Source organism: Canis aureus, chromosome 5 (assembly GCF_053574225.1).
Source record: "Canis aureus isolate CA01 chromosome 5, VMU_Caureus_v.1.0, whole genome shotgun sequence".
In the NCBI taxonomy this organism is placed as follows: Eukaryota; Metazoa; Chordata; class Mammalia; order Carnivora; family Canidae; genus Canis; species Canis aureus.
The window spans coordinates 74,422,754-74,448,576 of NC_135615.1; the positions used below are offsets into that span (position 1 = coordinate 74,422,754).

The 25,823-nt window shown below is 45.6% G+C and overlaps 1 protein-coding gene across 1 annotated transcript; it reads right to left on the reverse strand.

The window, feature by feature from the left end:
* Nucleotides 1-3,321: 3,321 nt before the first annotated feature.
* LIN28A (lin-28 RNA binding posttranscriptional regulator A) lies at nucleotides 3,322-16,506 on the reverse strand. Its single transcript, XM_077898987.1, has 4 exons — nucleotides 16,476-16,506; nucleotides 15,828-16,012; nucleotides 5,403-5,587; nucleotides 3,322-4,282 (listed from the first exon to the last, which is right to left on the reverse strand). The coding sequence occupies exons 1-4, from the start codon at nucleotides 16,504-16,506 to the stop codon at nucleotides 4,063-4,065; spliced, it is 621 nt and encodes a 206-aa protein (XP_077755113.1). The 3' UTR covers nucleotides 3,322-4,062.
* Nucleotides 16,507-25,823: the final 9,317 nt, after the last annotated feature.

Sequence of the window (25,823 nt, forward strand, 5' to 3'; positions counted from 1 at the left end):
GATGCCCTACTTGCTGGAACGCCTGAGAACTGGGCGATGGAGTCCTGGTTCAAGACTTTGAAATTCTGTATTTACTGTTTGCAGTTTTCTTTAGTTTATTTGATCCTTTGGTAAATTCTTAGCCCTAGTCAGTCTCACGGACGCGCTTCCTATCAATCCATTTTGTGCTGATTTAAGGCACTCCTATTTTAGGATTTTCAGATTCTCACGACCTACCCAGAGCAACTCAGAATGGGACTGAGCCTGGAAAGGGCTCTGCTCTTGAGAATGACTGAGAAGATAACTGGAAGGCCATTGTTAACCCTCATAGAAAAATCAAAGGCATTAAGCTCTGTGCCAAACCTTTAAGGAAAATTGAGGCACTCAAAAAGAAACTTAAGAGTTCAATTTTCTCAAAATTAAAAAAGGAAAAAAAAAATCAACCTTACAATTTCTAAAGAACCTTCTTATAGTTTCTCTTTGGAATTGTATGTTCATCAAGGAAACAAGGAAGTTATTACACTGGTAACTCCCAGTTCATCATGTGTCTCATGACAAGGGTTACTTTTAACAAACATCAAAGAAAGCCCTAAAAATGAGTAACCCACCCATGAATAGTCTTAAGCTTTTCCATCCTTCCTGCTTTGCACCCTGGGAATTAAGTTTCAGCCCAGTTGATTGTTTCCAATTTTGCAGGAAGACCACTTTCGCCCTGGCCCTTTAGTAGTTTGCTTTTAGAAGCTTCTTCCATGGTTAGCTTTGACTTTTTGGTATGTTTCTGCAGTGGATGTATGAAACTGCTTACCCCTGTTCTGCCATTTCTGTGCATTTTGCAGAATATATGGCATACCTCCAATCAAGTTTTGTTTTTTTTTAAACCATCATCCTTTTTTGGGGGGCGGGGGGCACTAGATGTTTTAAAATACAATGTTCATTAGAAGGCTAGCACACTTGTGCTCAAAGAACATGTTAGCGTTTTTGTATAGCTAATCAGTGTTACTTCCTCTGGCCTCAATTTCCCTAGTCCCACATATTTCCCTCCCTGGGGTGCTGCAGGGGGTTAATTAATTAAGATTTGTAAAGGGCTTTGAGGAGCAGGGGAGAAAGTATTAGGGTCTCATGCCCCAAACCATGGCCCCATCCTTTCATCCCAGCCAGTGGCACAGGCAACCCCATTCTTATGCATGCCAAGCTCCTAATCCCCTCTTGAATGTGGCAGCTTCCAAGGAAAAGGACAAGAGGCCTTAACTAGAAACAAAAATCCACTGTAATGAGGTGCTAAGAAGACTGAATTTTCAAGATTCATTTTTAACAAAATGGCTGAACAGGAAACTTAACGGTTCTTCTGGGGTTTCTGTGTCCCAATCCAAGAAGGTAGGAATTATGGAAAACACCCTAAACATCCAACAAGAGGACAGTTTCAGTACCAATAAGTTTTTATTCATTGTATTTTCCCAAGGTAAAGAGAGAAGGGAAAAGGGTCCGCATGTGTGTTACAAGACAATAGCAAGTGGGAAAGGAAGTACCCGGCACAGCAACATCAACCATCAAATAAACACTCCCCAGAGATGGAGTCACTAAAGCCCAAGAGGGCTCAGTCTCCTGCAGTTCAGAAATGAGGGGAAGGGATCAGGTTAAGAACAGATAGGTACAGCTTTCCTACCACCACCCCCCTCCCCGCCCCAATAAATTCAAGATTTCACAAAGCTTTGGTTTCTAGCAGTAAACATGGGAGTTACATTCGTCCGTCTCCTATTAAACAATCTTGTGGCCACTTTGACAGAAGTTTCTTGCACCTGCATAAAAGTTCCTGAGTGACTTGATATACATTCATCTTCCTTTCTTGGTCTCCTGACCCTACTTTCTACATTCAAGGCCCCCCTCGTTGCTTCTGCTTCCCTCTACCCTCAGCCTGGAGAGATTAAAGTAGGTTTGTTCCATCCAAATACAAGTGTATTAGTATGAATCACATCAAGGAATGGTCTTGACACAGGAGATTGGGAACAAGGGAGGAAGTGTTCTTCGCTTCTTTAGAACGTGAAATGTGTAGGTGTGGGGCTTTTTCTTGGAAGGAGGGATAGGAGAAGGGTAGGGTAGGAGTTAAGTTTTTAGGACAGAAGTTCTGGCCCAAAAAAGGAAATACGGGGAGAGAACACAAAAGGATAGTCCAAGGCCGCCACACTTCAAGAGGGGTCACCAAGCTATGTTCCAGTTTCTTTTCCTGGTGCAGAACCTTTTGTCAAAGATGCTTTGGCTATTTTTCTCAATACAAAAAAGAAGTTTGTAAACAATAAAACCCCGAAAGAACATGGAGAAGACCAACACATTATATTTACACAAACCAGGCCACCTAGCAATCACCCAATCAGCTATTCATGAAAACCTACAAAACCCAGACAAATACAATCACTAGAGGGGGCAGCAAGCAGGGGAGACAAGAACCCAGGATCAGACACACATCACCCAATGTGTTCTATTGCATCTGCCCCATTTCAACACAGTGAGGTAGGTTTGTGGTGATCTCACAGCATATTAAGTAAAACCTTCTTTTATCCTTTAACTACCACGACACTAATCACTGCTGCAGCAGGGCAGGACACTGGCTCTGGACACTGCAAAGAAGCCATGGCTTATGGTCTCTCTGGAAGTCAACAAGAAAAGCCCAGAATTTATAAAGGTTAAGAAAGTTAGCCTTTGCTTCATACACCGCATCCCTGGGCAGCTCAAGATGGGTTCCAGAGTTACTATTCTTAAACCTATCCTTACCAACTCATCTTTAAAACACGCGCACGCACGCACACACACACACACCCTGTTGTGCATGGTAGGCCTAGCCCAATCCAGCAAAGGATGGATCCGGTATGTAAAGTGAGTCCCGTGCCCTGGGATTAGAAGTCTGGAACAGGAATCCTTTATTACACGTATAGACAACCCTCAACTAATCCTGGCTTCCCCTCCGCACCTTTTAGTTGGTGCAGCCTCTCCTAACGTTACTTCCTATACCAGCTTTTCCTGTTTAGACCAATTTCCAATCTTCCACTAGAAGGAGATCAAGTCATGGAGCAACTGAGTTAAAATCTCATCTCCCATGGAACACTGAAGGTAGAGGGGTTTCAAGAGAACACTATGGCAGAAAAGCCAGCTCTAATTGGCAAAAATGAGGTAGTTCAATAGGCTATGCACTCCAAATAGTTGTTCTCCCTGGTGATAAAACAAAAAAGTATTCCTGCTGTGCAGACCTGGAGCTGCTGCTGACTTATCCCTGAGATTGCTCATGTACCTGAGAACACAGTGCAGGAATGAGGGCCTTAAGATTAAAATACACAAAAATACAAAAACCAGAATATTTATATTACGAAAAAAAAAAGTTAAAATGCACAAGATACGTCATTCGCACACAGCTAGTGCAGTTGGCATCCTGGAGAAAGTGGGGCCCAAGGTGCGGTTGTCCAAGGGAGCAAATAAATAAAATCCTATCAGCCCAGAATGGGGTGGGATTAAGCTTAGGAGCAGGAGGTCTGTAGCTCCAACACAACAATCCCTGTGGCTACTGTCACAACCCATTGCTTGGGATAGTCCTCAGCACCCTATCCCAAGAGTGGGTTATGGGACAAGATGTAGAAAACCCCTGCCTTACCCCTTAGAGATTCCCTCCCCATAGAATATAGTGGTCATGGGTTGGGCCCATCAATCTGGTCTCATGCTTCATCTCTACACTCTGGCATGGGAAAAATTATTATTACATGTCCTTCTTTGAAAGGAAAACAACTTCCCTATCCACGCTACTTTCAAAAGCTGGAGATCTGAGGGTGGAGACTCAGGTAAAGCACACGGGGAGGGATTTTCTTCAGAACTCTCCACAAGCATTTGGATAGAGCACGGTTGTAATTCATTTGCCTCACCCCTTCCCCCCTACCCTGCCAAGAGGGAAGAGGGGGTGATGCTGTGGGACCCTGGCCTGAGATATATGGCAGAGCCAGCTGCCCCCTACCCACCTTGTCCCCACTTTCTCCACTCTGCCGATTGATGCCTGCTCCTCCAAACTTCCTGATCACAAAAAGAATTACCCCCACCCACTGTAGCTCAATTCTGGGCCTCTGGGAGTAGGGCAGGGCTATGGATCTCTTCTTCTTCTTCCTCCCGAAAGTAGGCTGGCTTTCCCTGTGAGCTGGGGGCCTGCTGGGCCTTCAGTGGACACGAGGCTACCATATGGCTGATGCTCTGGCAGAAATGGCACTTCTTGGGCTGGGGTGGCAGCTTGCATTCCTTGGCATGGTGGTCTAGACCTCCACAGTTGTAGCACCTAGTACAAAGCAGAATGGTAAAGTTGAGAAAGGAGTAAGAGCAGAAGCCTTCCTCTGAGTGAGGACACCTGGGCTCTGGTCAGTTATTATGCTCACTCCCCTTCCTGGAAACCAATTTCCCCACTTACAAAAGGAAGGACAGGACCATGACTGATAACTCTTAAGTTCTTCAAAATCTGTAATTATTTACATGGATCTTCAGATTCAGGTCAACCTGAAAATACTGAAGTAAAAAAAAGTAAATTATGGACCCCAACTGGGAACTGTAATTCAGGAGAAAAGTGAGATGCTACTGTACCCTTAAGAAAGGGTACCTGTCAGGCAGCACGGGTGGCTCAGCGGTTTAGTGCCACCTTCAGCCCAGGGCGTGATCCTGGAGACCTGGGAGTCCCACATCGGGCTCCCTGCATGGAACCTGCTTCTTCCTCTGCCTGAGTGTCTGCCTCTCTCTCTGTGTTTCTCGTGAATAAATAAATAAAATCTTAAAAAAAAAAAAAGGTACCTGTCATTCACTAAAAATAGAGAAAATTAAAGGAGTCAGACTATATGATATGTTCCAGCACAGAGTGAAGACAAAAGAAACCAGCCATTTGGAGACTTAGTGAAGAAGCAACAGGTATGTACACCAGCTCGACCCCGTCACTTAAGATTTTCACATCCACGGTCTCCTTTGCTTCTAAAATAATCCTGTGAAGGGGAGCCTGGGTGGCTCAGTCAGTTAAGCGTTTGCCTTCGGCTCAAGTCATGATCCTGGGGTCCTGGGATCCAGCCTTCTTCTTCCTCTCCCACTGCTCCCAAGCTCCTGCTCTCTATCTCAAATAATTAACTCAATCTTTAAAAATATAATAAAAAGTAAAATAATCATGTGATGCTAGCATCACTATCCCTAACTAGCAATTGAGGCTAGAGCTCACAGAACAAAAACTGCCTGTCAAGTAGAAGAGTTAGGTCAAATGCCTTCCTTACCTAGGGCGCTTTCCCCACCTCCCACATCCAAAGGCAGAAACCACGAACACCCAGATGTTGCTAGGAATCACAGGCTTCATTTGGTCTTTGGCATCCTGGTCCAAGAAAGGTGCTAGATCGGGAGACCTCTCTCCATTCAAGTGGCCTTCATACCTGTCTCCCTTTGATCTGCGCTTCTGCATGTTCTTCCCTTTGGGCCGCCTCTCACTTCCAATACAAAATACTCCACCAGGTCCAGTGACCCGGATAGATTCTAAGCCTTTAGCAGACTTCTTAAAGGTGAACTCCACCGCCTCACCCTCCTTCAGGCTCCGGAAGCCCTCCATGTGCAGCTTGCTCTAGGGAAGGGAAACATGGTAGATTTGAATGTTAGCCTCCATTCCTACACCAAAACCTACATACACACATTCTTGTAAGATCTGAAGCACAAGTGTGAGAACACTTCCATGTTATCACCAAAACTGTCAATTCAAAGAGTAACCACAACGAAGCACAAGGGATCCAAGTTATGTTAACAAAGAACAATCATTACATAAACAGATGCTGTAGGGATGCCTGGATGGCTCAGAGGTTGAGCATCTGCCTTTGGCTCAGTGTGTGATCCCAGAGTCTGGGGATCGAGTTCCACATCGGGCTCCCTGCATGGAGCCTGCTTCCCTGCCTCTGCCTCTTTCTGTGTCTCTCATGAATAAATAAATAAAACCTTAAAAAAAAAAAAAAAAGATGCTGTAACATTTTTGGTAAGTTATTCTCACTTAAACTAAAATAGAACAGATGGAAAATTCTTAAACTTAGCATTCATAATAAGTCAACAAATAGGGGTGCCTGACTGGCTTGTTGGGTGGAGTGTGCAAATCTTGATCTTGCGGTCATGAATTTAAGTCCCATGTTGGGTGTAGAGATTACTTAAAGAAAAAGAAAGGAAGAGAAATCAACAACTATAAAATTGTAAAATATAAAATAACAGCCTTGCAACAAAAAATAAAATAAAATAAAATAAATAAAATAAAATAACAGCCTTGTACACTTTAAAAATTTGAGGTCATGAAGAAGTCTGAATAAGTACAGAAACTAAACAATTAAGTGCAAGGCATGCGCCTTGATTGGGTCCTGGAACCGGGAAAAAAACATTAGGACACCTTAAAATTTGCATACAGAATATAGATAAATGTTTCAATGTGAAATGCCCAAATTTTGATCTTTGTACTACTGAGATTATGAAAGAGAATGACCCTAGTTTTGAAAATAGACGCTGAAATATTTAATGATAAAGGTACTTGATGTCTGTAACTTATGATTAAGAAAGAGACAACTAGGGCAGCCTGGGTGGCTCAGCGGTTTAACACCACCTCCAGTCCAGGGTGTGATCCTGGAAACCAGGGATCAAGTCCCATTTCAGGCTCCTTGCATGGAGCCTGCTTCTCCCACTGCCTGTGTCTCTGCCTCTGTGTGTGTGTGTGTCTCTCATGAATAAATAAATAAAATAAAATACAATACAAAGAGAGAGACAAGTAAGTGTATCTATACAATGAAGAATGACAAGACAATGGGACAGAATATTAAGGAACTAAGAGATCCAAGTATATATAGAGATATATAGAGAAGGAAAAAACAGTTCAAAACTGTAGAGAAAATTAGCTATCCATTTTGAGCCAGACTTCTGCACTTTACAACACATGTACACAAAATACATTCCAGAGGATATAAATATTAAAATGTTAAAAAAAAACCTGTAAAAGTCAAGTCAGATAGACTGATAAAGCTACAAGAAAGTGACTATAAAACAGTAAGAAAAAAAGAATCACAATATTTAACACCTAATACATTTTTGAATGAACCAATGAGCCAAGAGGTAAATCTGAATTATTGGACTTGGAAAGATGACTAGGTAATACTGATGAAGGAAAAAAAGATCTAGAATGCTTGGAACAATCCCACTAAAACACTATTTATACCAAAATTTAAATTTAAAAATATCGGGATCCCTGGGTGGCGCAGCGGTTTGGCGCCTGCCTTTGGCCCAGGGCGCGATCCTGGAGACCCGGGATCGAATCCCACGTCGGGCTCCCGGTGCATGGAGCGTGCTTCTCCCTCTGCCTATGTCTCTGCCTCTCTCTCTCTCTCTGTGTGTGACTATCATAAATAAATAAAAATTAAAATAAATAAATAAATAAAATATCAACACCTGCCCGGTAGTCTTCCAAAAAATATGAGTTTATCACATAGCTAGCTGAGTGGCAGAAACAGGGTCAGAAGAATCGAAGATTCCTGACTTAAAGCTCATGGTCCATTCCACCTCGCCACTTAATATATCAACAGGTACACATTGGTGGAGGACACAGCCTCTCTTGTATCCTCCCCAGAGTAGACTTCGTTATAGCTTTACTCCATTATAGTCAAACATCCAAGAGTGTGTCAAATGTCAACAAGGTATTGTCGTACAAGATAGGGTTCAGAGAAGCAAAAGGGATCACTGTGCACCCAGTGTTAGCTTGAAGGAACATAAGTAAGTAACATTATTATATCATGGAGGTGGTGATTGTTAGGAATATTTCAAACTGGACTTAGGTCTTAGGCGCAACATGCTCTTTAGCCAGATGGGATCCCAAATTTCTCATTTACATTGCTGTTTTAATTTAGATGGCATTGCTGAAGACAAAGATGCCATCGAGGTAATTGGTTAGGAGCATAAGCTTGAGTGCCAGACATCATAGTTAATGAAATGCTGGTTCTACCAGTTTTTGGCTGCATGACCATAGTCAATCATTCACCTCTGGCCTTCAGCTCCTTCAGAGAATGGGATTAACAATAAGTTATCCACCTAAGCCTCTAATGAAGATTATGTGGGCATGGTAACATCAAGAATGTGCTCAGCAAATATTTCAAGTATTATTATCTGTAGCTTTTGTCCACCAGTTCCATCATAGGAATAGCCTCTCCCTTCTTTTCCTTCCCACAGGAACAGCCTGGACAAGAGGACTGCTACCCTCCCCCAATGTTGATATGAAGGAAGGGGCAGAGTTATGGCAGGAAATAAAAACACTGCAGAAAAGTGAAGGGCTCTTTCCCTTTCCTGTTGCACAGAAACCATCCTGATTTGAAGTTAGATTTGACTTGTAGAGGGGATCCCTGGGTGGCTCAGTGGTTTAGGGCCTGCCTCCCGCCCAGGACGTGATCCTGGAGTCCCGGGATCGAGTCCGGCATCAGGCTCCCTGCATGGAGCCGGCTTCTCACTCTGCCTGTGTCTCTGCCTCTCTTTCTTTCTCCCTCTCTCTGTCTCTCATGGATAAACTATATAAAATCTTAAAAAAAAAAAAAAAAAAAGAAGAAGAAGAAGAAGAAGATTTGACTTGTAGATTCTTATTTAGCTGGGACAAGCCAGTTGGGTCAGGAGGTATAATCCCAGGTCCTCCCATTTGGCTAATGGGCTCTGAGGCTGGGAACTCCCAGTTTCAGTTGTGATTCAGCCGTTAGTGATAAGAACAAGGGTTTGGGGTCTGAGGGCCTATTCTCTCCTTTCTGCACTGACCTATAAAATGGAGCAAATATTAATTTTATGGAGGAGCTATGAGGTTATGCAGGAAGAGTAGTTAACGCATAGCCCAGCCACACAAATCCTCCATGAGTAGCAATTATCAACCCCTTCAGACTGGATCAGGGCAGAGTAACGGTGAGATCCAAGTGTCAAAAGACTCAAAATTTTAACTCTGGTTTTTATAACTGTGGAAACTCAGAAAAATATCCATCTACACCTCCCAGGCTTACTGGGGGAACAAGACAACAGCAGTGGGAGCAATGTGAAATTGAATTGTCCTCTTGGGTCACACACTCCATCACTGGAGTATCTGAGGTCTATTTAAGACTCTCATAGTTAAAAAAATAACCCTGCAGACACCTTACCATAGCCAGTCAAGATTTAGACTGGTGGTCTCCAGGGGTGGCTCCCTGCCCCCCCCACCCCGCCCCTTTCTACAGCACATAGTTTGAATTCCTCTCTTATCAGATAGGTAATCACTGTGCAGCCCCACTGAGCTGGCCTCACAGGGCCTGCATCAGAAAGGAGCCTGAAATTCTTGCTACCACCCCCACCCCACCCCCCAACCACACACAAAGCAGGGCCCGCCCCTCTCCCCATCCCCTCCGAAAAAGAAAAGGCCTGGGGGGGAGGGGCAAGGCTTGAGCTCCCCCAATAGAGCCCAGCCCCAGGAAACAAAGAGTTGACACTGGTTGGTTCTGGTGGTCAGATTCCTGGAGTTCCAGAGGCTGCAGCTTCCCCCCACTACCCCCTACCCCACATTCACCACATTCACCACATTCATCAGTTCCTTCCTCTCCACGTTGGGGTTATGGTCACGGAGAGAAACGGATAGAGACACCTTTCTTCCCCAGTCAAGCCTGCTGGGTCTGCCAACGGCGCCACCAGCAGCCATTCCTTCTTTCTCCCTGACCTGCCATCCCAGCCTTCCACGGATAGAACTACACAGGACACCTCTGCGCCCCCCGTCCCAACTCGTTACCTTTGGTCAAATCCTTTATGCAGGAAAATGAATGAGGGTCATTTCTTCAGATAAATTATTTTAAAGGTTAGTGGAGGAGGCAGGCTTCCTTTCCATCTTCCTTACCCAGTTTCTTCAGGCAGGAGGTGGGCAGCACATAGAGGGTGGGGATGGATGCGGGAGGGTGGCATTTAACCAGACAGAAAAGTTGCAGGAGGCATTTCTTCTTTTGGATGGCACAGAAGGACTGGGGCCAGTTCAATATTTAGACCTTCTGCTTCCTTCATACCCCAGCACTGTCTACACTAACCTCCCCCTCATCAAATACTCCATCCCAGCATCAAGCTATGGCTTCAAGCAGTTGATAGGCTTCAAGCAGTTGATATAAAGGAGCTTAGGGACCACTCAGGGAATGTACAGTAAAAAAGCAGAGGAAATTTCCTTGAAACTTGCTCTACGAAGATCAGGCACACTGATTCTTTAATCATTTGTAAAAGCTGCGGGTCTGATTCCATGATAACTGGCTCCAACAATGCCCCTCCCCCCCCTTTAAGATTTCATTTATTTATTCATGAGAGAGAGAGGCAGAGAGGCAGAGACACAGGCAGAGGGAGACGCAGGCTCCACACAGGGAACCGGACTCGGGACTGGATCAGGCCCTGGGCTGAAGGCGGCACTAAACCACTGAGCCACCCGGGCTGCCCAACAATGCCCATTTTTAATCCCATCACTCCTTCCACTGAAGTGGCAGGGAGAATTTCAGCAAACTTGCTTTGGTCTCAGGGTTCAAAGTTTGGGTTCCTGTGTTTTTGGCAACCTTAGCGCCACTCCAGCTCATGACTGTCTAGTGTGGGTCCATCCCTTCGGTTCTAGACACCGAGCAGTACGTGAATATTTGTGGAATAAACCAAGTTCTCCACTATCCAAAGTTGCTGACATCTATCCATGCTTACTATAGGCTAAGCAGAGCTCTAAGCACTTAACCCTTATACCAAGCCTGCCAGGTAGGCCTTATTATATGACCCTGTGTTACAGCCAAGGTCACAAAGCAGACAAATGAAGCACCTCGCCCAAATTCAGTGGGAGGTAGAGCCACTCTACCTGCAACTAGCCTGACCCTACAGCCCTGTGCTATGCAATGTAACGCAAATCACATATACACATTTTAAAACTTTCTAATAGCTATATATAAGTAAAGGAAGCAGATAAAAGAAATGACTCAGTCCTGAGGTGTCACCATGGGCCTACCTGAGCTTCATTCCTGAAGGTAGGGTTTGGTAGGGGCTAAGGAAACCAACCGGTTCTACCAGAAGCAGTTTATTTGAGGATGTGTCAGGGAGGGTTGAGGAAAGAGATCAGTCCAGAACCAGAGGCTGCCAGCACCTCACATACCACTTCTGCTCACACACAGCCAGGACCACCAGCTCCTGCCTGGAGTTCTCCACCAGATGGTGCTGCTCATCAGTCTGTCTGCTTAAAGGTGGCTGGAGAGACCAAAGGAGCTGCCTGATTCTTAACTGAGAATCAGAGCTTTAATCTCCCCATCTCCCCAGGGCAAGGATCTTCTGTCTTCAGGAAAGAGTTTCAAGGGGACCAAACTTTCAAGGTTAGGGAGCTGACTTCTCACTAGGCCCCTACCCACCTAAACGGCATAGAAGAAAGGGTCCTCACCCAAAGGGCATAGAAGAAAGGGTCCTGCAGTTTTAAGCCAGAAACCCAGTTAGTTGTTCTTGTGCTCTTTACCCTTTACAAAAACCATTTACTCTTCCTAGACTTTGAGTTCCTATCTGAATTAAATAACTCCAAGCTGAGATTAATTTGAAATTACTCTGTACAAAAAGAAAGAAAGAAAGAAATTACTCTGTACCAATTATGTACTATTCCTGAAAACTTTCTCCTCCTCTTTCCCCACACTGCCTGACCCCAAACTTAATATAGATAGTAATTGTTACTCATGCCTGCAGGAAGAAGGGACGGGTAGAGGCTTTGCCTAGAGCAGTCCCCTCCACACCCAACAGGCACTTCTAATAGAATTGTTTGATCAGGAATGTTCAAGATACAACCTTGCCCTCGGGAAAGTCACTAAAAACCACTTACCAGCCAGGCAGTAGTGTCACCAGCTGAGAGGTGACAAGTTTCTCATATTGAAAGCTCACTCTGGATAGCAGTACAACCATTACACTTGGGGTACTGTCTAGAAAGCATGTCTCTTCAGAAAAAGACCCAAGAAGATCCCATAATGCTCAAACTAACCTCTACCAACTTTCTGAAAATCAGGGTGGTTCACTTACTTTTTTAAAATCTGATTTGTCCTGTTAAAATGAAAAGCTAATGAATGACCACCAAACCTGTGGCTTGCTTCCAGCCCATAAGCAAAAACTAGAGGATCCTATCTGGGTCTCAACACTGTGACATTTACACCACAAACTTTCGCGGGGCATCTAAGAGCACAGCCCTATTTTAGCAGTCCGGAAAGAACAGTGATCAGCTAATGCTCTCTCCCTTATCTCCAGTCTTTTTCTCTGGGGGAGGACCTCTACTGACTGACAAGGCCCCAAAACTGTTAATGACTCAGGAGCTCCTTACTTCATCCTCATTCCTTCAGCCCAAATACAGACAAGGGAAGAAACTAACCAGACAGCCAATCCTGCTCTTCAGAAGAGCTTCTAAGTTAGAGGCGATAAGACAAGCACATCACTAACTAGACATGAGACAAGTAATCAGAGGCACCAGTAAGGTTATAAACCATGTGGGAAAGATCTCATTACATTCTCCCTCTCTTCCCCACCCCACCCGAAATCCTAATCCAGACCCTGCCTGAGGTTGCTCTCCCACTCACCCTTTGCAGAAAAAGCAAGCCACGTGGCTTCAGCTGTTAACAGTTTCTCGGTATTGAAGTTTTTTTTCTCCTAAGCCAAACTTGGTCCCTGAGACTTGGGCCTCCAGGCCTTCCAATACAGCCCTTTACCTAGAAAGCCACCTTAAACATATTTGGGTTCTGAGCCGCTGTAGATGAAGCAGGGAGCCTTTTCTTGTTCTCAAATTTGTACAAATCTTAGGGTTTTGGGAGCCACAAGAAACAGGAGTTAAGCAAAACTCTTAAAATGGCTGTGAAGATTTCAAAATTCTTGCTGAATCTTAGGAAAACAGTTTAGGGCTTTCTTGCTCCTGATTTCCCTGTATAACGTTCTCAATTATGGGGGGGTTCTACCTCCCAGGGGGGTTTTGGCACAACCCAGGGATGCCCTGAACAAAGAGTTATCCTTCTCAAAATATCACAAGTGTTGAGGTTGAGAAACTTTGACTTAAGGGCTGGGGATCTGCCATTGGGATTCTTAAACTCTCCTAACCCCAGGGACAAGCAGAGAGTTCTAGATCTGAAGATGGGTGTCTAAATAAAAGAGTTGTTTAGAGAAATATCTTTGCCCTGATTTTTTTTTTTAAGGGTTAAGGGTAGGTTTTCTTTCCTATTCAACTCCTGGAGGACAGGGTTTTGAGAGGGAGCACAAGAACAGTAGTGAATAGAATGTTGTGAACCAAATAAGCCCAACCTTGGAAAGGAAAAGAAAACGTTGTTTCCCCTCCTTTTCCTCTTTTCTTAGAAAGGGGCTTCCTGAACCTCTCCCCTGGCAGAGTTTCATCAGGACAATCATCCTTCTCACCACCTCAGGCTCTAGGTTACCCACCACCAGCAGCCAAAGAAGGGGAAGTTTTCTTCTTAAAGAGAGCTGCCTTACTCCCACATAGACTTTGGGAACACTTTCCTTCCCTAGAACAACTTTTAGGATCATCCTGCATCTCCTTCATTCCTCTACATTAGATCCCCAAGAAGATATTTCAAATTTCTCAAGTGCAGGGACTTGAGAGAGTAATGACCAGTGTACTGCTACCGTAGGGTTTGAGAATCAACCCAAGTCCCAGCAGCATGCTATCATACCAGGTTAAGGCTCAGGGAATTTCCAATCATTGTCCTCTATGACTATTGGTGTAGGGTGTTTGGGAGACAAATTCTTGATTCCTTCCCCCAGCTCAACTCCTCTTGATAACTTATTCAACTGTGGAATGCCCCTGGACATTCCAAGACCCTAAAGTCCAGATGATCTCCCAAATAACCTATATGAAGGAGCATGGTACAGGCTCCACTCCCCAAACCTTAAAGTCCCTACTTTCCTCCATACCATCCAATTATTTTCCAATAGCTTTTGACCCTAATGTTAAGTGGACTGAGGGACAGTCCATTTGTTCAGGAAAAACTTCCTTGGGATTTGGATAGTACCAAGGAACACTAGATGAATGAGAGGCTACGTTCCTCCCAGCCCTACTGAGCAGCCTTTGGAAAGGAGGCAAGGAAATGTTGGGTCTCTTTTATTCCAAGCCTCCCAAAGTTGGGGAAGCTGTCCAGTCTGTCTCCAGACCAAGAGATTTTAATCTCTTTGTGATCAGATAAATGGGAGAGTGGGAGAGCTGGCTACCCCGCTGAGGAGGGCCATTCAAAGCTGGTTCCTGTAATAAAGTGATTTAATAGATCTAAAGAGGCCAATTCCCTTCATTCTCCCACAATTACTTCCTGTGGGTTATCATTCACATATGTAAATGAGACAATGGGAGGGGGGACCGAGCCAGAACTAGTTGCCTGATCGTGGGGTGGGGGGGGGGGTTAAGAGTGGGAGGACATGCAGGACACAGCCAGGAGGTAGCTAAGCATCCTACTGCACACCCTCCCAGGGGATGTTCGAGTAGCCCAGCGACCCCCAATACCCAACAGGAACTGACTTCCTGATCTCCTATCTCCCTGGTTTCGCCCCACCGTGTCCTCACTGGAGGCCAAGCTACAGAGACTCTCTCCTGCAGCCTCCCATCAGTCCACCCAGGATCTCCCTTCTCCACCCCTCCCCCTCCAGAATACCATCCCTCAGGCTCCAACCCTTAATCCCCACATCCTCCTTTCCCCTCCCCCATGGCTCCTAAAGCCAACCTCTCCAAAGTAACCCCTCCCTGCCCGGCCTGGGTGTCAACCTACTGGACCTGAGATTATCAATTTCTCCTTCCCGGGTCTAAAACCAAACCTCCAAAGGTGGAAGGGACACAAGCAGCAACTTCCTTTACATGCTTGTTATGGGTGGCTGGTGTCCCAAGACCACCGGAACACTTCTAAAGATATTCAGGAGGGGGTGAGAGGAAGAGGAAGCCAGGGAGGAGGGAAACCTGAAGTCTCCCGCTTCTTGTTCGAGGCTGGAATGTTAGGACAGCAATCAATGGCTGTCTAGGGCCATAAATGCCAAGCAGAGAATAGGTCCAGAGGCTAGCCTCCCTCCACCCCCTGCCCTGCGACACTGAATTTCACCCCCACCAGGCTGTCTTGCTTTAACTGAGAACTTGGGGTTGTGACCTAACTCCCTCCCAGCCTGGACTAGGGATCTTCAAGGCCTGGGCTCCCTAGGTTTTCCTTCTGGGTAGAATTCCAGGGCAACAGCCCAGTAGGTTAACTATGTGCCTAAGATGAGTATTCTGGAAGAGTTTCAAGTCCCAGGTCCTTCAAGGATCTGCCAAACCCACTCAGGCTTGAGTTTTGGGTGACCACCTGGGTGGAGATCCCGGCTGACTTCCTCGGTTTTACCCCTGTCTGATCCCGGAGGGGTTTGCCTGCCTCTCTCCCGCCAGGGAGATGCATTCACACGTTAGTGAAAGACGCTGGGCGCTCAGGGCCCTGCTCTGAACGGGCATGTGCTTCCCTGGCCAGCCTGCTCGCCCTCCCCCCACCGGCAAGCACAATACAACCTTAGTTTCTGCCACATGGGGTCACCTCCCTGCCCCCTGCCCTCTTCCCAGGGGAAAGAGGTAACAGACACGTGGTAAGCCAGAGGGGTTCCGGGAAGGGTTGGGGGTGCTGATGATAGACTGCACCCCACCCCGTCCGGTCGGAGTCAATGGGGACTCAGAAACGGGGTGCCACGGCCCAGATGGGAACGCACAATGAGGGCCCGCGATCTCCCTCAATCCGACAGCCGAGTCGGTCCGCCCAACCTTGAATATGCGCGCCAACATCCCCTTCCCTCGGCAAAGTTCCCAGAATCGGTCTCACCTGGTGCACAAAGACATCCACCGGGGGGTCAAGCGCGACCCCGGCGCGGGCGGTCATGGACAGGAAGCCGAACCCCATGCGCACGTTGAACCACTTACAGATGCCGGCACCGTGCAGCAGCTGCGGCTCCTCTGCCGCCCGGGCGGCGTCCTCCGGCGCCTCCTCCGGCGCCTTGGCGCAGCCACCTGGAGGTTGGGAGGGCGCTCAACTGGGGGGCCACGGAATTGGAGGGCCCTCTCGAGACCCAGCAGGGAGACCCGAGAGTCCACCCCGCGGGTGGGCACCCAGGTGGCTGCAGCTACCAAGCAGCTGGCGAGGAGAGACCTGTCCTGGCCGCCTCCCGCGCACCCCAAGCTTACACCGAAGCCAGCGTTGCCCCAAAAGTTTTGCTCCTCTTCCCACAACACGTTGCCCAGGGATAGATGGCGGGACAGGCCCCTCCTCTTCTCTCCCCCCGCCCCTGTAGCCTCGGCGTGCACGCCACTGGGACACCAGGGTTCCTTGGTCCAGAAATGGCCCCTGAAGCAGGAGGCCGCACAGACTTAAGGTCCTTCGGTCAGTCTGGAGGACATTTCCCCACCTCCCTTTTATGTGGCTCCTTGGCGCCCCTGAGGCCTAAGGTGTCCCCAGTAAGTCCCGAGCTCGAACCTGCAAACTGCTGGTTTGACACAGAGCCCATGGTAGTCGGCTGAGCCCGCGGCCCCGGGCCCCTGGTCGGGTGGCTGCTGGCCCCAGAGAAGTCCGGAGGCAAAGGGGTGGCTCAGAGAAGAGGCTGCTACATCTTCCCCAGCACAATAGCGGTGGGAGGGCCCACGGCTTTTCAAAGGCTCCCAAATTCTAAAAGACAATGACCCAACCCCCCGCGGGCAGCCCCCTCCCCTCCCCTCCCTCTTCTTTCCCCTCCCTTTCCCTCTGGCTCCAGCTCCGGCCCTCCCCCATCGCTGTGGTCTCTGACACCTCTGGGGTGTCCCTTCTCAGAACCTTGAGGTTTGACACCCCCTCTCCACACACACATCTGGAGATGGGGGTCGTCAGCCCTAGAAGTCTTGAGTACCCCGGAATTTGGGATCCTGTACTTTAACGACTTAGTGGGGGCCCCCAGAGCAGCATACAGGTGGGGGGCTCGTGGGGGGGGTAGTTTTAAAACCATGTGACTGCTCCCACACACACTCACACACCACCCCCACCCCCCGCGCAGATAATTATACATTCCAGAGAGTTGGGGGAGGGAGGTGTGAGCCTGGCAGCGCTGGCCAATCAGAGACTCAAACCACCTGTCAAGGGAGAAATGGATGAGCCCTCCCCCTCCCCCAGCTCTTGAGCGCCCCTCCCCCTCCCTTCCCCTTCAGGCCTCCGAGCTGACCCGGCTGCTTGGCGCTGACCCGCTCTCACCCCCCACCCCCGTGTGCTTAGATAGACCTGGAGTTCAGGACATTAGGAAGCCTGGGATGGGGAAGCAGGGGGGAGGCTGGAGACCCAGCAGGGCTGATCTCCAGTCCTGACCCAGGGCGCTGCTTCTCAAGGGGATGTCTCTGACTAACTGAGTGTCTCTGCCTCCCTGAGTTTCCGACAGTTTTTCTAGATCTCTCAAAGTGCTCCCAACTCCATCTGAGTTAAAAAAAAAAAAAAAAATCCTCCCATCTTTCCTTCCAAATCTGTGTCTAAAATTGACTCCACGTGGTGCTTCCCGGGAGAGCAGGAGGAACCCAAAGAGGTTTGAAGTGTGTTCCTCTCTCCTCCAGCTGTCCTCATCCTGTCCCTATCCCAGTCGCGTCCCTATCCGTCGCAGGGAGAGGGACGAAGTTGGATAGGTGGGTGGAGGCATTTCTTCCAACACTCCGGACACTTGGGTTCCCAGACCCGCCTCCCTGCAGAGTCCCATCCTTAGTGAGCTTCCCTCCCCAAGGAGTGAGGTTGGTGGGGGAACTGGAGTAGAGGATCTTCTTACTTGAAGAGGTAACCTCCCCTTCTAAGAGATAAAGAGGGTTGGTCAAGGGGGTGGCTAGTGCCCTGGTCGGAGATGGACAATGGCCGGGGGCTCAGTGCACGGCCCTGGCCCTGCCCCTTCACTTCCGGTGCTCAGTTCAAACTGGACAATGCCAGCTCCGGCCAGTTCCCCTCCCCCACTGCTACAACCCATTTAAAGAGACAGAGCCTGCTTTCGGGGGCATCCGCTTGCTCTGAATTCAGTCTCCTCCACCAAGTGTGCAGAACCTCTCGCGTTTCTCATCCTGAGCCCCTGTGTGTGTGTGTGTGTGTGTGTGTATTTGCGCGCGCGAGCCCACGTGTGTATTTGAAAAAGAGAGAAAAGGAATGAGTGGGGGCAGGGAAGAGAAAGAGAGAAGAGCAAGGAGCTGTGGAGAGATTACTTTTTTCTCTCTTTCCTACATGGAATGTTCAAGAGACTAAAACTTGAGTGTAAACGATGGCGGATAGGATATTGGGTGATAAAGAGGACAACCGTGCTGCTACTCAGCCTAAAAAATACATATCATTAACAAAAATCATTAGCAATGCCCCACTCCCGACTGAGAACCTTAATTTAGTTCTTCCAAGTACATCGGCCAAAGCCATTTTTATTTATATAATCCTACCCGTCTCAGAGTCTTATCTCCCCTCGTTACTAGCGCCTTTAAAATATAATGCACTTCCTGTATCTCTGTTCTTAAGATTAAAGAACAGGTGACTGAGGTCTGGGTGAAAGGAGGGAAAAAGTTTAGCGGTTTGGTTTCGCTTGGTCCGCTCACAAACGAGAGTTGCTCCCTCGGCAGGCTTGACCAGCCTCTCTGTCCAGGGTCCTGAGAGAGGCGGGAGCCCTGTCCACGGTGCTGAATAAAGCCAAGCTCTCCTGGCTCCCAGCTCCCAGCTCTGAGAATGCCTTCTTGACTTTCCACCTCCAAATCCAACCCAGAAAACCTGATTCTTCTCAACTCTTCAGCGACCCTGACACATTTGAGACAACTGAAGGGATTCTCTTAAACGCCAAAAAAGGGAACTTCCAGCAGTACAATTCTGTGAGAGAGCAGAGTAAATATCTCAAGCTCCCTTTCAGAAAAATGGATATAACTGTTAATTTAGCCACAGAGGGTGAGAAAAGAGGAGATAATGTTTCCCGATTCAAAGGAAACCAGAGTAGGGGCACCTGGCTGGCTCAGTCGATAGAGCATACGAGTCCTGACCTCAGAGTTGTGGGTTCCAGCCTCACACTGGGTGTGGAGATTATTCAAAAATAAAGAATTTTTTAAAAAATAAAATATTTTTTTAAAAAAGGAAACCAGAGGGACGCCTACGTGGCTCAGTGGTTGAGCATCTGCCTTCAGCTCAGGGCGTGATCTCGGGGTTCCAGGATCAAGTCCCACATCAGGCTCCATGCGGGGAGCCTGCTTCTCCCTCTGTCTATGTCTCTGCCTCTGTGTGTCTCTCATGAATAAATAAAATCTTTAAAAAGAAAAAAAAAAAAAAGGAAACCAGAGCAGGAGAAACAAAACAAAACAAACAAAAACAAGGGAAACCAGAGTAGGAGAGAAACTAATCTTTGTTTTCAAATTATTTTCCTAATTAATAGGAAAATAGGAGCACAGATGTTGGAGTCAGCCTTCCCATGTTTGAATGTCGAGTCTACTTTCACAGCTCTGTGATCTGGGGCAAATTCTTTAACCTCTCTATGCCTCAGTTTCCTCCTCTGTTTGATGGGGATAATGAGAATATTTAACTCTCAGTTATTATGAGGATAAAGTTAGATCATGCGTGTAAAGCCTTTAAAATACTGCCTGTAAAAAAATAATAAAATAGTGCTTGTGATAGTTTTAATAATGTAAACTATAGTTATTATTATAGCTATTGTGCATATGATTGTTTCTATGAACCAGAAACTGCTGGATCATTTGCTTCTTAGAACTAGGCCATTCATGTGTTACTTCTTTCTGCATCTTCTCCCACATCCTTACTAGTACCTAGCACAGTACCTGGCACATAGAAGACACTCAAGAATCTCCTGAATAGGCTTTAATTGAAATAATAAACGTCATTAGAATCATCATATTTATTCTCCCGGCTATCTCTCTCAAGTCTACACAATACAACCTGGGAGGCATTCAGGGCCTCATAAAGTTGTATATGTAGAGGCAGAGGATGCTTTAGGAAGGTTCCCAACATAATTGACTCCTCATCCCCAGTGGATTGATTCTATGTGGGAGATGGGGACTCATGACCAAACCTTCTTCTTTTGGGTTCTTGTTTTAGTGAAAACTTGGTAGGTACCCACTGTGATCAGTCAATGTGTTAGCTCACAAGTTTGGTGGAAGAATCAGATAAGTAATATGTACTAAGTAGTATGATGACCAAAAAGTAAAGAAGAAACATGTCCATAGCATCTGGCTGGCTCAGTTGGTAGAGCATGTGACTCTTGATCTTGGGGTTATGAGTTCAAGCCCCACACTGGAGGTAGGGTTTTAAGAAAGAAAGAAAGAAAGAGAGAGAGAGAGAGAGAAAGGAAGGAAGGAAGGAAGGAAGGAAGGAAGGAAAGAGGGAAGAAAGAAAGAAAGAAAGGAAAGAAAGAAAGAAAGAGAAAAAGGAAGAAAGAAAGATTCCTTGTCTTCCAAGAACTTATAATCTGGTTAGGGAGACAAGACCTTATATAGCTAAGTATTGCAAGTTTCTTGTGTATTTCTGGAAATGATAATATCTCTGTAGGAAGAAAAAGGGCTCTTTAGACAAAGGTATCTAGTATTAATACAAAGAACATCTACTCTTTAAAGAACTTTGCCAAATTTTTCTTGTGTAGGCTCATATATTTATAAAAGGAAGAGCTGAAAGAGGTCTTAGTAATGACTCACTCAACATTTAAAAAATATTTATTGAGCACTTCCATGTGGCAGGCATTGTTCTAATTGTTGGGAATACATCAATATACAATATAAAAAGGTGTAGCCTCTGTGGAGCTTATATTCTGACAGGCAGTAATAACAACAACTATTATTTATCAAGAATACAGGCACACTGCTTTACTACATTGTACATCTGAAATTCACATAACACTGTACATTAACTAACTGGAATTAAAATAAAAACTTAAATAGCCAAAAAAAATTTTAAAAAGAAAGACACATTTCTTATCTCATTCAAGCCTGTCAATAACTCTGAGTAATAGGTATTAATATTCTCACTTTGTAGGAGAGGAAATTGAAGCTCAAAGAATCAATATAACCTGCCTAATGTAACTCAGCTAATACATGGCAGAAACAAATTTAAACTCACGTTTGACTCCAAAGCTCATATTCTTTCCACAGTCCTAGTAAATTGTGACTAGTGTTGTCCCTGTTTTATCAATGAGGAACAGATATATACAAGCAAAAAGACTGTGGAGCAAGCCTGTATGTTCAGTACGATTAATAAATACGACCCAAGCTTGTGATTTCTCTTTCTTGTGCCACAGCTCATCTGTCATTTTTATTTATCACCCTCCCCAAAAGTCCTTGGCTTTGTAAATCAAAGAGCTGGCCAGAGCCAAAGCAGGTCTTTTTTTGGGCAATCATCTACATCCAACTCCTGTTTCTTTTCTTTTAAAAAAAATATTTTATTCATTTATTCATGAGACACACAGAGAGGGAGAGGCAGAGAGAGAAGCAAGGTCCATGCAGGGAGCCCGATGTGGGACTCGATCCCGGGACTCCAGGATCAGGCCCTAGGCCAAAGGCAGACACTCAACAGCTGAGCCACCCAGGCGTCCCCAACTCCTGTTCTTGAAGTGTTTTGAGAACTCGGTGGTAAGTTCCAGGGTGGTGGTTTGGAGTTAAGCCCTGACCATCTGCTAACATGAATGGTGGTGTGCATTTGAAAAAATATTTCCCACAATGTGTCCTTCAGGAAACTAGTTCCATGAGATGATTAATACATTTTACTATTTTTAATAAGTTTCTATAGTGAAATATTTGGAAAATGTTAACTAGATTTCCTACGCAGGGCTTTTCAAAGCCTTAGTATATACTCTGTGATTCATCAGGAAGGGAATACAGGGATCCCTGGGTGGCGCAGCGGTTTAGCGCCTGCCTTTGGCCCAGGGTGCGATCCTGGAGACCCGGGATCGAGTCCCATATCGGGCTCCTGGTGCATGGAGCCTGCTTCTCCCTCTGCCTGTGTCTCCGCCTCTCTCTCTCTCTCTCTGTGTGTGTGTGACTATCATAAATAAATAAAAATTAAAAAAAAAAAAAGGAAGGGAATACAATGCACAGTGTTTCCATTCATTCACACAATCCCCTAACAAATATTTGAGTATCTATTGTGTGTCAAATGGCACTGTTTAAAGCACTGATATCAGTGAATAAAATAGATGAAATTCCTGTCCTCATTGAGCTTACATGCTAGAGGAGAGGGACAGACCATAAACAAGTAATTAAGTAAAATGTATAGTATATATAGTTCAAGCCTGTTGATTTGCTCTATTATCTCAAAAAAGACACTTGTTTTACCCTTTAAGAGCAAAATGAGGGCATTAGATTAGCTGTTAGACAAATGTTTCTTCCAATTCTGACATTCTAAAGTGATATTTGTATGTGTGTGTGTGTGAAAGAGAGAGGGAGAGACAGACAGAGACAGAGACAGAGAGACCGAGAGACAGAGAGATTGAGAGAGAGACCCCATTCCTAATTACAGGAAGAAGCAATCTGTTTTCACCCATGTTGTCATCTTCATCCCACTCTAGGGACTAGGGCTTCCTACATCAAGTGTGATTGTGTACCTCTCACCTCTTAGGCCTGTTGAATTGGCAGAAGGAGGATGAGCCAAGGGAGTCCCCTTCCTTCTTTCAGTCCTGCTCCCCATGCGGGCCTTGCTTCACAGAGCAGGACGCCAGGCACTTGCTTTCACCAATAATGGCTTCATTACATTGAAAGGAGACGAGAGTGACCTCAGTGAAATAGACTTCCTGACCCCAGCTGACCTCTGACCCTCACCCTGACAGCCTCTAAATCTTTTCCTTCTGACACATCCCCCACAAGGTACAAGCAAGAGGAGGAAATGATGAGCCTGCTATAGCCCACTGTCCAATGACTGTAACTCACCAGATGTCCTGTTGCATGGAACTTGCCATGCCCAACCATAATTTACTTCATGGCTGCTGATCTTTTCAGTGATCTTCACTGTGACTCCAGTCTGGCCCACAGGTCACAGCTCATGCAACTGTCATTCACCTGGTATCCATTTGTATGTGTCCAATGATTGTCATGTATCGTGGAGGTTGGAGGCAGGATGTCTAACCAAATGCTGTCATTTCCCCAGTACTACTTCAGCCTCAGCCTTTTTCCTGACTCTGTAGGTACTGTTTATTGAGAGCTGATTATACGCCAGGCGTGCACTAAGTGCTCTGTGTGTATTGTCTCTTTTTTGTCTTCAACCATCCTAATCTGACCCCCATTTTCCTGAAGAGGAAACTGAGACTTAGTGAGTGGAGTTAGGTGATTTGCCTTGACTCACAAATCACAAAGAGTACATCCCAAATCTATCTCACTCCAATATTCTTCTTCTATACTTTTTTTTAACAGTTAAAATAATTAATGGATGTGATTTAAAAAATCAATTAGTATTGAAAGAATTATAATGAAAAACAATAGTCCCCTGAATACCCTACCCCCTCTGCTCCTATGTAGCAACCACTCTTTGAGCCCTTTTTTTCTGGAGGATACTTCCATATCTCTAAATAATATGTGTGCATCTCTATTCCTTGATTTATCAATTTTATTTTTTTATTTTTATTTTTTTGATTTATCAATTTTAGATATTATCCATTGATTTCCTATTATAGTGGGCAAGGACTTGTCTTTCTTACAGGACCTGCCTCCCTTTTTCCCTTCTTCCTAGTTGAGTTAAATCACCACTTTCTTTCTTTTTTTTTTAATAAAGATTTTATTTATTTATGAGAGACAGAGAGAGAGGCAGAGACACAGGCAGAGGGAGAAGCAGGCTCCATGCAGGGAGCCTGACGCGGGACTCGATCCCGGGTCCTCAGGATAACGCCCTGGGCCAAAGTTGGCGCTAAACCGCTGAGCCACCTGGGCTGTCCTAAATCACCACTTTCAACCAAACTGATAACCAATGTTTATATTGTTAGGATTATGGAAATGTTCACCATATTGCCAAGTTGTACACTAAGTAGAACAAAATTTCTTTTCTTTGCCACATTTTATTTTTCCTGGGCTCTCTCACCATATTTCTTTCTTTCCTGCAATATTTGTAATTGAAATATCTTCAATTATTTTCAAGGGATTCATCACATTATGTTTTTCACTTAGCCCTCATTTTTCCCAGAGCCTCTTTCCTGAGACTTTCCTTCCTGGTTACTTTCTGGGCATGCTTCATAGCTGTCACCCTGTCACCTTCACTACAGTGGTTAGAGCCACTGATTCCTGGACCCCAATCAATCTCTTTCTTAATCACACTTAAGGAGCACATCCACAAGTAACTGCCTAAGAAAGGGTGCATGGGAGGGAAATTTTCGGGACCTTACAAGCCTAAGTGTGTTGTTTTGTTACCTTTACTTTTTTGATGGTTACAAAGCCATACTCTTTACCATTCTGCTACACTGACCCCCTAGCAAAATGAAAAAAGACACTTGGCTTGCTTTGAGGACATTGAAGTTGGAGATGACTTTTCTAGATTCTGAAGTGAACCGAGAGTTATCAGTGGAACAAAAGTTATGACAGTTAATGCTTTTTGATAGTTCACCATGTACCAGACACTGTGATGAGTGCTTTACATAAATTATCTCATTTAATCCTCACACCAAATCTATTAAGATAGGCATGTTCCCATTTAAAGATGAAGCCAGGGATCCCTGGGTGGCTCAGTGGTTTAGTGCCTGCCTTCGGCCCAGGGCGTGATCCTGGAGTCCTGGGATTGAATCCCAGATCGGGCTCCCTGCATGGAGCCTGCTTCTGTGTGTGTGTGTGTGTGTGTGTGTGTGTGTGTGAATAAATAAATAAAATATTTTAAAAATTAGAAAAAAATAAAGATGAAGCCGATGGGATGCCTGGGTGGCTCAGTGGTTTAGCGCCTGCCTTCAGCCCCCAGGATGTGATCCTGGAGACCCAGGATCGAGTCCCACATCAGGCTGCCTGCATGAAGCCTGCTTCTCCCTCTGCCTGTGTCTCTGCCTCTCTCTCTCTCTCTTTCTCTGTGTGTCACTCATGAATAAATAAATATCTTTTAAAAAAAAGAAGCATATGTAACGTACTGTGGAAACACTGAAAGCTAACTCATGTGATATGTTATGGAAGGCTTCACAGGGAAGATGACACTGCACTGGACCTGGTGTAGGACTTTGAAAGCCAAGGAGGGCAGGGCATTCCAGAGGAAAATCACAGTAGAAATGAAAGCCAGGATGACTGAAAGTGAACAGCTTGATTGAGGAACCACTGCAAAGTTTGATTCCCACATTGGCAAGTCCCCTATGTCCCTGTGAAGACATACAGAGAGACTTGTCCTCCTTTCATTCAATCTTCACTCACACATTTATTCAACATTTTGTCAGTAAGAGAGATATAATGGTATGGCAATAAAATTCTGGGCTCTAGTCCTAGCTCTATCACTAATTCACCAGGTGACCTTGAGCAAATCTCTGGGCCTCGGTTTCCTCAACTATCAAATAGGAAGAGAAGATTTATGATCCTTAAGATCTCTTCCTGCATTTGTGATAATTACAGAGTGAGAATAGGACAAAGGGTGTCTGAGTATCCTTGACTTCCCCCCTTTAAAGAGGAAAATCATATTTGTTACCTTCTGCTAAGTGCTAGGTATAGCCCCCTCCAACCACCCTGTGAGAGAGGTGTTATCTCCCCATTTCACAGAAGAGAAGACTGGGGTTCAGACTGTTTGAATAACTTCCTCAAATTCTCCCAGCAAGTAAAACAAAAAGTAAGCGCTAACATGTATGAATGTTTACCATGTGCCGGACACTCTGTCAAGACCAACATTAGCTCATATAATCCCCCAACAACCAAAATC